This window comes from Camelus bactrianus, chromosome 1 (assembly GCF_048773025.1).
Source record: "Camelus bactrianus isolate YW-2024 breed Bactrian camel chromosome 1, ASM4877302v1, whole genome shotgun sequence".
In the NCBI taxonomy this organism is placed as follows: domain Eukaryota; kingdom Metazoa; phylum Chordata; class Mammalia; order Artiodactyla; family Camelidae; genus Camelus; species Camelus bactrianus.
This window is the reverse complement of record NC_133539.1, coordinates 76,810,675-76,827,496: the sequence shown is the minus strand read 5'-3', so window position 1 is coordinate 76,827,496 and position 16,822 is coordinate 76,810,675. Positions and strand designations below refer to the sequence as shown.

Sequence of the window (16,822 nt, the reverse complement as noted above, 5' to 3'; positions counted from 1 at the left end):
TTTATTATTCTTGCTTTATTTTTACCACAACATGAAATACCTTGAAACATGAAATTTAGCAGGATTTTCTCTGAGAACGTAAGCAACTTTAAGATTTTTGATAATATTTAATCATTGGATACTTTTTCAGAAATTAATCCAGAGTATTATTACTTTACTGTCTTTTTACTTGTATTTTCTTGTAGGAACATAAAACATCAATTTGTGGACTTCTGTTTGGAAGTAAGATCTGCGTGTTCACTGACACCTCTCACTTCACCTCGCCCTATTTCACCCAAGCAGAGGCTGGACCACAGGGTGCTGCTGAGCTAGTCAACTCTGTCTCATCTGCAGAAATAGTAGTTTCATATGGTTAAATCTAAATAGTTGCCGTTACAACACAACTATACGCCATTATAGTTATTTTCCCATCCACTGATCCTCCACAATGTTTTTCACTTTAGGTCCAAGGCCTCAAAGCTCTGGCGGTCAGATTCAAAGGCAGAAAATGTAGAGTTTGTTTTGACCTAACAAATTCTTTCCAGTATGGCCCAAAGTACTACATAAAAATATCCAAATGTGTGCATGTATACATGTTATATATCTAACAGTTCCAGGTTAGTAGTTTTTCAACACTTTATTAATCATTTTATCTCCTTCAAGATATTCTATGTATGTCCTCTTTGGATCTGCCTTCAATACCAGTTTACCAGTTGAAAACAAAATGAAACAAAACAAGATTTATTAATCTCAAAGCTTTACAACAAGCTATTCTGCATTGCTGGTTACTTTAGTTTCTTCTTTTTCCCCTCCCTGCCCTTGCTGGACATAATTTTCTCAGCTGTTCTCAGCCAGGAAGAAGCAGTGACAGTACTTGGGAACAGAAAACCTCTGCCCAAGACAAAGGCTCAGAACTACAAAGAGGTGGGAACCTCCCAGCAAGCAGAGGATCTAAGACTGGGGGCTACAGTGGCATTCCCTGTATAAGAAAGGACAACTAAGCCCTTTAAGAAGAATAACTGGAGCTTCAAACCAAAACTGAGGGCTCAATCCCCTACTCTATTCCTTCCATCTGTTCTCACAAGTGACTACCAAAATTACCATATACCAAACCTTACCTTACCAAACATTCTAGTAACTTTAGGCTATAGTTTCTAAAATTCAACCTCTCCAGCATATTTTCAACTACCAAATGACTCCTTCTCATGTGAACAATCTGACTTACCATTGTAATCAATCTTTTCCACCATCCTACGTCCCATCCAACCCAAATCTTTCCCTCTTCTACTTTTGCCCTTTTTTTCTTAATCTATCCCACATTTCCCCTGCAGTTTTCCTCCTGTTTTATAATACCTTTTAATTTGTCTAGAAAACTTGGACATCACTGACTTAAGATTTGTGACAAATGGCTTTCAATTATTTGTATTTACTGATCACCCCTCAATAAACACATTTGTAAAAATTCAAGTCAAGGACACATTTAATCAATTGGGATAATATGCATGAAAGCATTATGAAAAAAAACCCCAGTTAATTTAGTTTTAAAATGCTAACTGCAATTAGGACCAGTAACATTTAGCTGAGGATTATGAATATACAGTATCAAACTGATGGTATCTGAGAGTTTATATGTTCCTACTAATCGTGTGTAATAATCTCACTTCACAACAAATTCTAAAAATGGCCTTTCAACAGTGAAAGCCAAACCATTCATTACAAATATCTGCCTGAGATAATTCCAACATATTTGAAAGAGTCAGAGAGTTAAACCATGCAGTAACATATAGCTTTAAAATGGCAGTCCAGACATTAAGGAAACATACAAAGTTCAACAGTTTGGACTGGTACAAATTTCAAATGCATAATAGGTTATTTTGAGAATGTTAAAATAATTTGAGGCCTATTTACTTTATGAAAGTACTCACCTGACTCTTGCAAGTATCTATATACCAAGAAGTTGACCTCATCACTGCTTATACTCATCTTTATTCCCACTTAAACCATGAGGTCACAACACAGGATATAACCCTAAAAATAAAACAAAGTTAATTAAGTATTTTCTCAATAAAATATTTTAAACAAAATGTAAACAATTTGTAAAAACCATTTGATTTTATTAAATAATGTGAAATGAAGGTTCGATACTGGCTAAAAATAAACCCTAACGAATAAATATTACTTCCAACAGTTAGTAATAGGTTATACAACCAAAACATGGCTGGGTCGCTTTTTCTGCAACATACTGGCAAAAATGATTCAAAATATACAAAAGGGCTTTAGCATTTTACTTTAAAATTATATCAAACAGCATAAATAGTTGTTTTTTCTCCTTAACTGAAAAAAAAAAGTACATTTTAAGAATCAGAAAATTATTTATTTTGGAAAAGAATGATTTTACACCACTGGATGGAGGACAAGCCATCGATGCTGATTTTGTCTACATAATTTGGTAGGATTCGAAGCCTCTATTTTCTCAACATCTAATCTGTAACGTTTAAGTTTGAAAAAGCTCTAGGTATGTATAAGGCAGAGAGATTAGAATAAGTTTCTGAAAATTCAAATGATATTCTCAAAAGGAGGGAAAAAAGGAAACAGATACAACTTAAATATGCCCTAATTACACCTATCTGTTCTCACATCACAAAAGGGTTTAAAGAAAAGGTCGGCAAGCTCCTCCCGTACAGAGCACAGCAGCACACACCTCAGGCTCCACCAGCCACACAGTCACTGTTACAACCACTCAACTCTGCAACTGTCATGCAGAAGTAGCAACAATGTTGCAAACAAATGAGTGTGGCCACGTTCCAATAAAAATTTATGAACAATGAAATCTGAATTTCATATGACATTGTATCAAAAATAGTTTTCTTTTGATTCCTTTTTCAGCATTTAAAAACTTTAAAAATCTTTCTTAGTTTGTGGTCCTTACAAAATAGGTTGGTGGGGCCAGACTTAGCCCACAGAGTATAGTTTCTTGGTCCCTTGTTTAAAAATGGATATACTGACATCTATTCAGTATAAAGGGGTGTCTAATCATGGGCTTATGCCGATTGTCCTGTGGCATCATGGATCTCTTATGATGCAGAGTTAAGAGTATATTTAAAAATCACAAATTAATAAGCACTTAAACAGGTGACTCTGACAGGAACTGCTACTGCCACAAGTTGTGGAAAACCTGGTGACTAAACTCTCATGAAGCTTATTTCAGAAAAAAAGAAAAGGAACAAGGAGGTAATAATTCTCTGATGGACACACACAAAGGAAGCCCTAACCAAATTTAGCAGTCTGGGAATCTCAGAGGAAGTGTCACTAGTGCCGAGAACTGAAGGATAGACAGGAGAAGTGTGAGACATGAACATCTGGAAAGGAGGGCAAGGAACAGAAGCAATCCAGCGAGCAGTAACAATCAGCAGAAGGGCTGTTGAGAAAAAGAAATAAAATGTGAAGTAAGGCTTGAGAGGCACCTTGAAAGCGTCACTTAGAGGAAACCGATGAACTGAAGAGTTTTAAGCAGGGCAGGGGAATTATGAGATTTATGTTTTAAAAAGATCCTCCTGACTCTGATATAAAGGACAAACTGGAAGGAAACTGGACTGGGAAAAGGGAGCCAGGTTAGCAGGGTGTTGCAGGAACCTAGGAGAAGACTAAAACCTGGGCTGTGGCGTTACTGCTTAATAGAAATACTGAGATCCAAAGGCAGTCAGGAAGTGGACTCGAGGGTGATGGACTGGACACAGAGTTGTGGAAAAGGAAGAATCAAAAGTTTCTTTTCGGACATCTGGATGGTTGGCGAGATATTTATATCTCACATTTAACAGAATGATAAAGGTAACACACCTATGACAATTCTGGCTCAGGACATCTTGTCTAGATGTCACTGTGGCACCTTAGATGAGGATATCTCTGGAGGATATCTTGCTCAATTTTATCCTGACCCACAGTATATGCTTGGCACTCATAGTAGGTACTCAATAGTTAATTTTGAAAGTCTGCTGTCTGAATGAAAACAAAAAACAAAACAGCCAATCCCACCCATTATACACTTGTAAGAAATTAAATCATAATCTGACCAATCACGGATATCTATTTGTCAGGGGAACAATTAGTCACTACTTGATTAAGAGGATTTCCCACGAGATAGGTTAGGTAGAATCCAAGTAAAATAGGTTGATGAAGAAAACAGAATAAGTGTTCTTTTCCTCAGACATATCATTCAGTCCAACATTCAAATAATGATGTCACCGAAGTACCTAAGCTGTAAAGATTTTCAACAATGCCTGGTTCTGATAGACAAAGGCCACCAATGTCCCAACTTAAAGCAGTGATCAGTAGTGCTTCAACATCACCTAATATATTCCAGGGCAAAGAAAAATACAAGTCAAAATGATATAAAATACTCTCTATATAAAAATTCCTATAATAGATACATGTTGGTGGTACATTTTTTAAAGTCATAAAAAAATTTTAAATATGCAGAGCAGGGACGTTCTACCTGTTTAAATTGCTATGAATGGGTTTATTACATTGATCATAATACCACATTAGTTTCTGTAATCACAAGCAAAAATTTTTTTAAGTGAACAGGATAAATTTTTCCAATTTTGAAAGTGAATTCTAGCTCTAAGCCCTACTTCAGCTAACTTCCATTACAGGAGACAAAGAACATTACTGCTTCCCTTTACACCAAGTATATCTCTAGGATGGACAAAGCACTGCTATGAGGTGGGAACAGACAGATGTGAAATACAGATGTCCCAAGCCTGGTAGAATTCAGTCTTTCAATGAAGAGAAATATACAAACAAATGTGTCCTTAAAAAAAAAAAAAAAGTAAAGTTAACACAATCGTGCATTAAAAGGTTCATTCAGTCAGAGTTGCAATAAAACTATACAGACTCTAGAAAGACCTGAGTTTATCCACTTTCAAAGACAATTCTAGAATATGGTTTGGTATGGAATTGGTCCATTTAAATTCTAAGACCAAACAGGACACCTTAAAAGAACAGCCGGTTAGACAACACTAAAAAGAAAAGTTAAAGACATTCCGTGCTTGAAAACCTCAGTTTTCACTTTCAAAACATCTTAAAAGCCTGTGTGCCGAAGAACAAAACTGGAGAAGATGCCACCACTTCATTAATGGGCTCACTATAGCTTTGTATAACTGGTCTATTTTGATTTGTTTGTTTATACATCTATAATGTGAAGTAGTCTTTGCCTGCCCCAGGTGAAGACAAGATACTCAGATATTACTGATTTTTAAAGGGCCCACAAAAGCCTTACCACTGTACCTCCTCTGAAAGACTGTGGTATTTTTCAGAACGTCTTTAAACAAGGTCACAAAAGAGCAGTGAGACACTCATCCAATCTTTACCATATACCATCCAGGTGCCAGGTCTGGCAGAGGTTACCACTAGTAAAGTCCTGCCCTCAAAGAGCTGATGGACTATTTAAGCAAACAAGTTTTCTAAACTAAACTAACACCTCCTCAAATCACAGGATATTTCCTTGCACATTTTGCCTGATCATACTCGTTCATCCTGAAATAGTAAATGACTGAGTTCTTTAAAAAAAACATTAAGTATCTTTGTATTTTCTTTCCCTAACTCTCAGAAATAGCTTGTAAAGTCGTAAAAGCTTTTATTCATAACTCCCATGAGTTACAGATAATTACTTGAGACCCACAGCTATACTAAAGTAGCCAGAAGTAAAAACAAAAATTAGTCTTAAATAATAACTGTTTATATTTAAAAGGACACCTGGTATTTTAAATGTTGCATATGCAATACTTTACTTCAAGACTGTACAGACAATAATCTAGCAAATACTACAAAAACCGGACTGCTGAGGCAATTCAGCTATGATTCATTCAACCGAATCTGTATAGCATTTTCAGCGTTAACTCACTGGATAATAACTGCTCCAAGTACTTAACCATCTCCTAGTCTGTTCTTCTAACCATCTAGTACTAGATTTCTGCCTTTGGCCTCAAATAGGAGAAATATCATATTCTTTTCTAATCCCATTCCTGGAGCAAACCAGGGTCCAATTATGATTCCAAATCACATTATTTTAAATTTACAAGACTGAAAAAACAGTAAAAAGTTATGGATAGAAAGAAAAACAAAACAGTAAAGATTTTCTTAAATCTCCAGCTTGCAACACACTATTCAGGTCTGAAAACCCTTTGCATTATCTGAAATCAAATGCAGAATCAATATTTCTTTATCTTACAAAAATAATTTAGTCCAAAATGTATAGTGACAACATATTATCCCATTACAGACATATTAGTTTCCTTTTTGTTCTGCCCAACATTTAGATTATTCTAAATTTTCATTATTTTAAGATTGACAAAAGGATATTTATGCTTAAAGCTATTTTTTTCTTCCATTTCTTTTTGGTAGGAGTGCATTTATAAATATTCCTCAAGATCAGGAGAAGTCCCTACAGGTAAATTACTGGACCAAAGGGAACAGATAAATAGCTATTTTGATTCTTAAAGAATGTCAACAAATTAGGTCCCTCAAAAGATCAAACCAATTTAGGATCCCTCCAGCTGAAAAATTTCTAAAATGTTCAACTTAACTAATAATAAACAACAAAAAACCATTTTGGTCATATCATTAGCGAACACTTAGAAATAATATTCAGTATTATCAAGACTGTCAAAAAACAGAAAACATATCTGTACACATAGTATCTACAAATACCAGCCACAGCCATTTGTTTAATAGTTGAGAAAAAGGCAACAATACTAAAAGCTGCTAAACAAATTTTGATGTTAAACAACTGTTTTTTTAATATTGATAAATTACTGTCAAACAATGTAACCTTGGACATTTGGGTTACCTTTCCAAATAAACATCAATGACCCACAGGGGCCCAAGGTGATTGATATGTTTGTTAGGAGTCCATCTAACAGAAAAGATGACTCAGGCTTCTCTGAATTCAGCAACTGAGAACATGGAATGACTAACAAGCAAGAGGAAGAAAACTGTGTCTTGCCTCTTGTAGCATCCACTGCCACTGTCTAACGAAAAGATACTACAACTGCCTTCCATTTGAAGACCAAGGTTCCATTCTCAGCCCTGTCATTTAAATGGGACGGACCTCCTGGTGCAAAGGAAGGTACTTACTTGCTTAGGCCAATCAGCATATCATATCTTCTATTTACGACTGACATTCCTCCTCCACATACACACACCATCCCCCATCTGCCTCAACTCAATCACTCCCAGTAAGTGAAATACTAGAAGACAAGAGCTGGTTTCTATGAAAGTCAGCCTCCTCCTTTCAGAGAGCAGTGGGCAGACAAGGACACTATGTGAAGCCTGGGGTGAAACGTGCATCACTGAGGTTAGAACAGAGGCAGGGAGACAGGAGAAATTGCGTTCCTGATGACATCAAACATCTATTGAGCAACTCGATGAAACACTATCTGAAGCTAACTTATCACTGCAGTTTGGTTAAAGAAGTCAAAAATTAATTTTATTCTCTAACCCAGTTAAGATTTGTCAGTTGCAACCAAAAGAGGGTAGACAAATAGAAGGAATGACCCAAGAAATGTTTCAAAATGAGAAAATAACTAAAGTTAGTGAAAGACTATATTTGGCAAAATAACAAAGTGGGGGTGGGAGGAATCCAAAAATTCCCCAATTGTTTCCAGACTATCAAGTGGAAAGAATTAGCCATAGAAATGGGCTACCTAGAGAGCATAGCCCTCTGTGGGTTATACTTTATGTATGTTAAACGAGAGGTAAACAGAAGAATCCCAGCAGAAGTGCTCAGGGGAGTTATAATATTATCATTCGCCGCTCATGGAAAGTGGTTCCTCTGGCTTTGCTCCCCTTTTACACGGAGGCCAAATTTCCAGTTACTTATTTCATTTGCGGGTGATAAGTCAATTCAAACAAATGCTGATTAGATGTATCTGTGCAGGTGGGTTAGTGATGAGTGAAAAGCAAGCACTATGACGGTCATGCAGTTAAAAAAGCCTATGGGGGAAAATACACTAGGGCACTATTTTCCCGATAGATTTATTTTTATTCACTCAGTCAAAACTGGATGAAGACTTCCAATGTGTTAAGGTACTATGACTTTTTTTTTCCCTTGGAGCAAGTACCCAACTTTATTTCTGCCTTCTCCCAAAACATCTGAGGTGCCTGGCCCCACGGGTGTGGAGGCATGGCTAAACAACAGAGACCAGGGCCAGATCTTGTGACTCTACAAGTTGCTGGGAATAAAGAGAACAATTAATTTCAACTTAGATTAGAAAAAACACAGAAAATTATGAGCGCATACACACTGAGGCTGGGTGGGGGTTCAGATAGGCAAAGGATGCAAAAAGTAGGCTGACAGGTTTCTGTAACAGGCACGGTGTTGAAGGAACTAATTAATCTTTTAATTTAAAATGTCTGAAGTGTATCAATATGCCTTTGCTCCTACTTGTGTACACACTACTTCTCATTAATTTGAAAGTTGAGGAAAATGCAATGGAAGACTGTTCGAGTTTACTGAGTAACTGTGACATGCTATATACAGGACTAGGCCGTATACACATTACGTAATTTCCTCTTCAGAATTATCTTCCTCATTTTAAAGCAAGAGCACTGCCATATGAGAACTGCACCTCCATATACAGATCTCTGTATTCAGAAATGTTATTCAAATACTAAACTGATTTTTCTTGGAGCAGGAAAAAACAGTATGGAATGTATAATGTAAAAGAATGTAGTAACTACAAAGGATCAAAATTCTTAGCACTAACAGGTCCTAGTAAGTTGCTAATTCCAAGCCATGACACATGTTGCCAAGACCCACGTACAGTACAGGCTATCATCACACAGCTTACACGAACAAGGATGTGAATGGCAGTCCTGAATGGTCAGCCAGCCTCTGCAGTCACAAGCAGACCACTGTAACACCCTGCTAAATAAAAGATTCTAAACACACCCAGAATCACATATCAAAATTGGTTGGGTTTATGTTCTCAATTCACCTCTGAAGTAAAGTAACGGTTAATTAGCTGCCATGCTACCCCACTGGGTGACCATATGAACATGTCAAAAATTGTCTTGTTAAAACCAAGACACACTGCAAAAATGCCAAACTACGACAACAACAACTAACAACGAAACAAAGTGTGTGGAGGAGGAATGAAATAAGAGTGAGGAGAGAAATTAAGTCAATCTGTGCATTAACAAAGTCATGGTGATTCTTACCATCTTATGGGCTGAACTGTATCCCTCTACAATTTCTATGTTGAAACCCCAACCTCCAGTATCTTAGAATGTGGGTTTATTGGGGGGGGGGTCTTTAAAAAGGTGACTAAGTTAAAATGAGGCCATCAGGGTGAACCTTTAATAATCTATATATAACCGAAGGTGACTGACTGGTATCCTTTCAGGAGGAGGAAAAGACACCAGGACTGCATGTGCACAGAGGCAAACAACCACGTGAGGACACAAGAAGCCAACCATCTCCAAGTCAAAAAGAGGCCTCAGGAGAAACCAAACCTGCCAGCACCTTGATCTTGGACTGCCAACTTCCAGAACTATGAGAAATAAGTTTCTGTTGTTTAAGCCACCCAGTCTGTAGGACTTTTTTACAGCAGCTCTACTGAACTGATACATACCCATCATCACAAATTCTGAAAAACTAATCATTCACTGCAGACCTCTAAAATTATGGATGTTAAGTTCATGACTGCTGGGATCTGCCTTTTTGAAAATGTGCCTCTCTCTATCTCTAGGAGCTTATCCTGTCCTGTAACTGTCAGAGATGATTAGATTAACAGGATACGTCAACATTTCATCCTTTGCCTCCGTAAGTCCCCTTCTCCTCCTCACCTCCATGCAACTCTCAGGAGCAGCAACAAAAGATGCACTATCCCTGATTTCCCACCTCATTAAAAATAGTAATTAAAATCCTACTAATGTTAGGTAGTAACACTTGTGTATATAAAATAAGGTACAAGGAAGGAATGTGTATTTTAGGACTCAGCTTTGAAGTCTTTGGTAATAAAACTTAAAATGTACAAAAAGTACATTCTCAACATTTTCAGTGCTAAATCTTAAAAGGTTTCACAAAATTTTATTAGACTAAATGAAGTCACGTTTACAAAAACTACTTTTGTAAACTGTAAAGCACAACATTAGGATTCAGAAACAGATAATCTCAAGAAACACTATGCTCTAATTGAAAGATGTATTTCACCTTACTTTAATACACTAAGCAAACTTAACAAACAAAATAAAACCCATACAATAAAACTAAATTATTTGGCTGATTTCTTAAAGCACTTAAGGTCAAACAACAGCATATATACTCTTTGTATACTAGCCCTGAACTACAACTATGGTTTATTTGCCAAACATGTTAAAGATATGTTTTCACAGGTGTCTGTAATATTATGCAAAGTAGTGTATTTCCTTAAGCAAAAAACTACCACTCTCAACACTAGGATAAATGCTAAATTTAAACTATATTTTTAAAGATCCAATCTCATGAGATAATTTTTATTCACACTATTAAAAAGGAGAAAATATTCTTTTAAAATAAATCATTAGTTCTATATCTCACTTTTAATATAAGTTTTTAAGAGTATCTTTAATAATTTGAATATAATGCCTCCGAGTAAAAAGTCTACAGCATTCCCCAGCCAAGAGAAGCAAATACATTTTGAGAACAAGCTGACAAGACAGTTTGTGAAGGGAAATCAGCAGGCACTGGCACTGATTTTCACCTTCCAATTTTGGCACATGAGCATCTTCCAGATAATTTTCCTAAGAATGTGCCTGACAGAATGTATATTTTATGTAGGGGCTAATTTCTTCTTCTTTTTTTAACACAGGTATATATCATTTTATTGTACTTGGCTTTATTATTATTATTATTATTTTTTACAAATTGAAGGTCTGTGTGAACCCTGCACTGTCAGATGATAGTTTGCATTTATTAGCAATAAAGTATTTTTTAATTAAGCCTTTTAAAAAAGATATAATGTATCATTGTACAGTTAATAGACTATAGTATTGTGTAAATGTAGCTTTTATATGCACTGGGAAACCAAAAAAATTGGTCTTATTTTACTGTAGTGGTCTGGAGCCAAACCTGCAGCATCTCTGAAGTATGCTTGTAGCTGTAGGTAATTTTCATGCTGTTAGAATTTTTTTCTTTTGGTTATTGCTTTCTTCTGTTATCAGATTAATGGTCACCAAAGTTGATGAATCTGAAGAATTTAAAGTATAACTTAGAAGGGATAAACTTCTAAATTTCTTTTCTGTTCCTTTCCTTTTCCATTGGAGTCCAGAGCTCTCATGTAAATTAAAGATAACATGACAGAGAAATAAGATTTCAGGTAGTCTATACGATTTTAGACAAATGTGAAGTTCTGGGCTTCTGTTTCCTCATCTGCAAAATGAGGAAAGTGAAGCAGTCTCTTTCACTTCTAAACTTTAATGATTTCAGTCAGTACAAGTATAAAGAGTATCATACATGAATCACGCAAGCTAACCGAATGAGATCACGCAGTGATTTATGCTTACCGAAGTTCATTAAAACATTTTAAATCCTGTCAGATCTCAGATGAACATCTCCAACAATTAGGAAAAGGGTAAACAAATGAGTCTGACTCATTAAGAAATATTTAAGTACTTTTATTACACATGATGCTTATTTGGACCAGCTATCCTTTATAAACATTGATTTATATAGAGACATAGGTGAATGCTACACCATATCAATTTTTCATTAGAAATTGAGACTTCCCATGTTAATCATTTGTTTCAACTATGATCTATACCAGGTGTTTACAAACTTTGGCCTGTGCGTAAATTCCAACTATAGACTTCAACTTCCCAAACATACAGAAGAGTGGCTGTTCACACAGATAAGTCTTCTAAAACCCTTTTAAATATAAAACTGTATGATTCAAGGATGGACTCAATAAATATATTAAATGATTAAATTACAGTCAAGGTATACTGACAGGAGAATGAAGAAGGACAAGAAATTAAAACACTGAGGAAACAGAAGATAGGCCACAGTTCCACCATGTCTTTTTCAACTATTGAACAGTAGTAATTAGTCTTTCCCACTCAGTCTTGGAAGGAAAAGTCTGGAGAAAGTAAGGTATGAAAATAAAAACCAAGAAGCTAGGCCCTTTCCACTAGCAAGAAAAATTCAAAGTGAGGTCTGCAGACTCCTGGGGTCCCCAAGATTTTTTAAGGGGTCCTAAAGGTCAAAATTATTTTTATAGTATTATAAATTACTACTATTATATGCCTCTTCCACTGAATTGATACTTATACTGATGTTACAAAGCAACAGTGGATAAAACTGCTCACACCTTAGTCTGAACCAAGGCACTAACACCATACTGTATTAGTAGTCATTATATCCTCCACTACTATGCACTCAGGAGAAAAGGAAAAAAAAAACAAAAACGCACAAAACTTCTTCACTTGAAGAGGTTCCCTGATGAAGCAAGAAAAATGCTTAATTTTATTAAAATCTTATCCCTAAAATACACCTTTCAATATCCTATGTAACAAAAAAAAAAAAGCTTGTTGCATACTCAAATGATGGCTGTCTCAAAGAAAAGCACTGCACAAATGTTTGAATTCTAAGTTGAACTAGCTATTTTTTTTTCATAGAACACCGTTTATACTTCAAACAACTGACAAAGTATGGTTTCTCAGATTGAGAATTTGGCAGACATTTTCTTGCAAATAAACAAAGTGAAACTGTCATTTTCAAGAAAACAACAAACAATATTTGTTGGCAAGAATAAAGCTTAAGCTTTTAAAAGATAATTAGGATTTGGAAAATTTATCAGCCTCCCTGAGCTTAAGAGCTTCCCAGTACTACTCTAAAATTCTGTGATGAGATCAGTGGAGATATAAATGATTCTGGTTTTTTATATTGTGTAATGAACACATGGAAGATCTGCACAATTCAGTGAACAAATATTTTTCCAATGACCAGTACAAAATTATGCATGAGGAAACAATCCATTCAAAGTTCAAGAGAGACTCAAGGATCTTAATGTAACAGAATACAAAAAGTTCACTGATACTATTTCAGATCTTGCACTGCAACTAATCCTGAAGAAACTATCCACTTGCTGAGATCTGGTGTAGTATCAAAGAAGAATACCCAGATTTATTTGAAAAATGAATTTTTACTTTGATTTGAATAATTTACTACCATGTATCTCTGAAAGGCCAGATTTTTTTTCCATATATTTTAAATGCAACAACATATCTCAACATGTGAATGGGAAAGGAGATGTGAGAACCCAGCTGTCTTCTATTAAGCCAGAAATTAGAAGAGCCTTTCAAACCATTTAAAACAATGCCACTCTTCACATGGAAAATTTTGTCTTAAAAAGTATTTTTCATAAAATATAATGTGTGTTAACATGTTATAAATGGGTTTGTTACTGTTATGTTAAAATGCATTAGTACTATAAAATTTTACAGTTTTAATTTCTGATGCAGCATATATCAATAGCTATAACCCATGTAAACAAAAATTTTTCAAGTCATTAATAAAGAATGTAATGGGTTACTAAGACTAAAACTTGAGGCCTGCTAGTATACAAGCTGATTCCCTCTTGGCAGTATTGGTGCTAGTCTTTTCGGAAAAATTCAAGAGTTTCTCTAGGGAAACAGATCTCTTAAGCCACGATACTGTTCATACTGTCATCTGATCTATAGCTTCAGTTTGATTTCTGTTATCTTCATGTAGGAATACACATTAGGTATCCAGTAAACTTATACCTAATAAACAAAAAAGGTGCTTAAAGCTAGAAACAGTTTCATGTAAAAGTTCTAGTTTTGATAAAACTTACTAAATCTACTAACTAAAACATGGAGGACTAAAAATTATTGATTTTCTGAGACTATACCTCTGTAAATGGACTTGCATCCAGATACACCACTTGATTCAGTAAATTTACTGAAATTTAGTTTCTCTGTTCTTCATTCAACAAATACCTACTGAATGCTAATGTAAGCCTGGCACTGTTCTAGGCCCTGCATGCTGTAATAATATAGAAATCCATTAATACAAAGAATGATACTGTGCGGAACAGGCCTCACAGCCAAATTTTGGGTTACATCCTATTTCTTACCGAATCCCTACCATAAAAAGCTGTAGGAAGGGTGTGGAGGCTGTGGTAAAGGAGCACCGCCACAACACATTTCCTCCTCTAACAGTGTGGATTCGTACTGTGCTGCATGTCTGCCCAGCCTCATCACTTACTTGTGTTAAGTGGTAGGTTCGAAAGGGCTGCAATCTCTTCCCCACCAACTGAACCATGAAGCTGGTCAGTCTTGCAGTCTTTATTTCCTAAAGAGAAATATTCAAGGCTGCAAGCAATGGCAGCCTTCTTCACCACATATATGGAAACAAGTAACACAGAGCCCTGGCACTACTGAACTGATTCAATCTTATGCCCGATCTGTTAGCTACATGAGAAGTAAGAGGTAGCTAGCTGAGCAACAGAAGTGAAATTCTGTATAGAGAGATTTCCAGGATATACCTGGTACAAATTCCATACCCGCTGCACTCTGAGGACACAAAAGAACGAACAGAGATTTAGGGAGTGGAGATCTAGAGAATAAAGACACATCATTTGTGTTTAATAACTGCAAGTAATCCACACTCGTTTGCTCCTCCTAACCACATGAATCATTGCTGTGGATACATTAGAAGAACTCAAGTACAAGATGACTGGGCTTTCCTTCTTCCTGAAACTGTATATGAGCCATCACCATGCTTCTGCCAGGGAGAGGAACCTAGGTCGAGGCAGAATTGCTGAGTAAACACGGCTACTACCCCCAGGCTCTTCCATCATCCCTTTCCCCAGACTAGTCTCCTTACTGAGCACTCCAATACTTAGCACTAGTCTACCAATGAAGCTTTCTGCCTTGACAACCTTCTCCTCCCTCCTCTCAGCCTCACCTGACACCCTACAATCTAAAACCAACTGAGCCTGCTGCGCTCCTCAAGCAGTACTTGTACCCTAGGTTTTCTACACTACGTTTCCCACCCTCCATTGCCAAGAAATACATTTCATCCCTCAGAGCCAGGCAGATGAGAAGCTTAACAATCTGACATAAAGAAATGTTAAAGAGTAACAACGCCTTAATGCTCTGCTTTCCAAAGAAATTACAACAAATGCGTAAGGAAATATGTTACCTTAACTCATTGTTTCTTAAATTTGAGTAATATCAAGTATCTTCTATAAGAAAAATCTTGGTCCCAAGAGTTGATCTGTTTTATTGTATTATGTTACATATATATATATACATATAAAGTAGGCATAGTCTTTATCTGACAGCATTTCTGCTATAAAATGAGAAACAAAAAACAAAAGCAAAACAAACAAAAAAACCCTATCAATACCAAGGTACCTAATATAAAATGTCAACTACAGGATTAAAATAAACAGAAACAGTCTTCCTTTGTTACAGAGTGGCCACTCAGATGGTCTAAAATGTTAGACTATCACATGGACAGAAAAACCTTCACAATTTAAAATTTCTTGTGGCGAAATTACTAACCCAGAATATACCCAGAGATTTTCTATGTCACTCACTTTGTGATCTAACGCATGAAAAAAAAAGTGATACAAAGTGGAATACCTGAAGACAAACAAATATTTGAAAAGGCAGGTGTTTTCATATCCTTCAGTTTAGCATTCCTAATACAGTCTTGCAGGAAATGGTCAATAATGATCTGAACAATTACACTACTTGTACACTACATAAAATGCAAGTCTATTTCAGCACAGATATAGGTCAGGTTTTCATTTACTTGCAACTTGTGTAACACCAACATAATTTAATCTTCAAAAGCAGATACACGTAGTTAGCTTAGGAATTTTTAAAATATTATATGGCATTTTAATACAAATAGGCATCTTAGAACAACTTTATAAATAATTCATTATACATTAGGATGAATATAATCACATGTCTAGCCAGGCTGGCAAGAACAGAATAAAATAAAGCACTTAAAAAAATAATAATAATGATAGGCCAAGGCACAAATGAATATGGGGGGGGGGGGGACTGTATTACCTAGAGGACAATAAATGAGCATAAAACTGTATTTGTAGGGGGAGGTGGGAGAGTACCTGACTAAGCTAGAAGGTTTAGGCCTGTGGTTCTTCAAAACTTGCTGCACATTAAGTCACCTGGGGTATGTTTAAAAAACCTGCTGTCCATGTTGCACCCCATACTAATTAAACTAGATTGTAGAGGTGGAAGCTGGACGGCAGCATTTTTAAAAGATTTCTAGGTGAATACAATGCAGAGCAAAGTTTGGGAAGCCTTTGTTTACCCAACTGAAGGCATTCTGATAATCTGTGCAAAAGGGGAAGACTGAGAAGAAGCAGATCTTCAGATCACCTACAAAGTATTCAAAATCCATGTGCCCTTTCTGTGTTTCCTAGGGCGGCCGAAACAAAGTGCCACAAACACGGGCTTAAAACAACATAAATTTATTTGTGGAGGCTAGCAGTTTGCAATCAGGTCGTTGGCAGGGCCATGCACTCTCCAGTGAATGCCTCTAGAGGAAGATCCTTCCTTGCCTGCTCCAGCTCTGGGTAATAGCAGCATAACTCCAATCTCTGCCTCCATCTTCATACGGCCATCTTCTCACTGTGTCTGTCTTCAAACACCATTCTCCTCCAGGTTGTCAAATGCCATTCTCCATAACAGAAGACAGCAGTATGACATCTGTGTTCAAATTTCCCTCTTTTTCAAGGACATCAGTCACAGTGGAAAAAGGAACCACACTAATGACTTCATCATAATTACATCTGCAAAGACC

At 36.2% G+C, this 16,822-nt stretch overlaps 1 protein-coding gene across 6 annotated transcripts in view; it reads right to left on the bottom strand.

Annotated features, from left to right (window-relative positions):
- Positions 1-16,822, bottom strand: part of TBL1XR1 (TBL1X/Y related 1) — a 155,744-nt gene that overhangs the window by 38,692 nt on the left and 100,230 nt on the right. For 5 of the 6 annotated variants that reach the window (XM_074367686.1, XM_074367674.1, XM_074367682.1 and 2 more), the window contains one exon: positions 1,905-2,007. The exons of the other annotated variant lie outside the window; for it this stretch is intronic. In XM_074367686.1, the coding sequence (XP_074223787.1) occupies positions 1,905-1,962 (58 nt within the window). In that variant the 5' untranslated portion in view covers positions 1,963-2,007. The remainder of the gene's footprint in view (positions 1-1,904; positions 2,008-16,822) is intronic. 6 annotated transcript variants of the gene reach the window in all.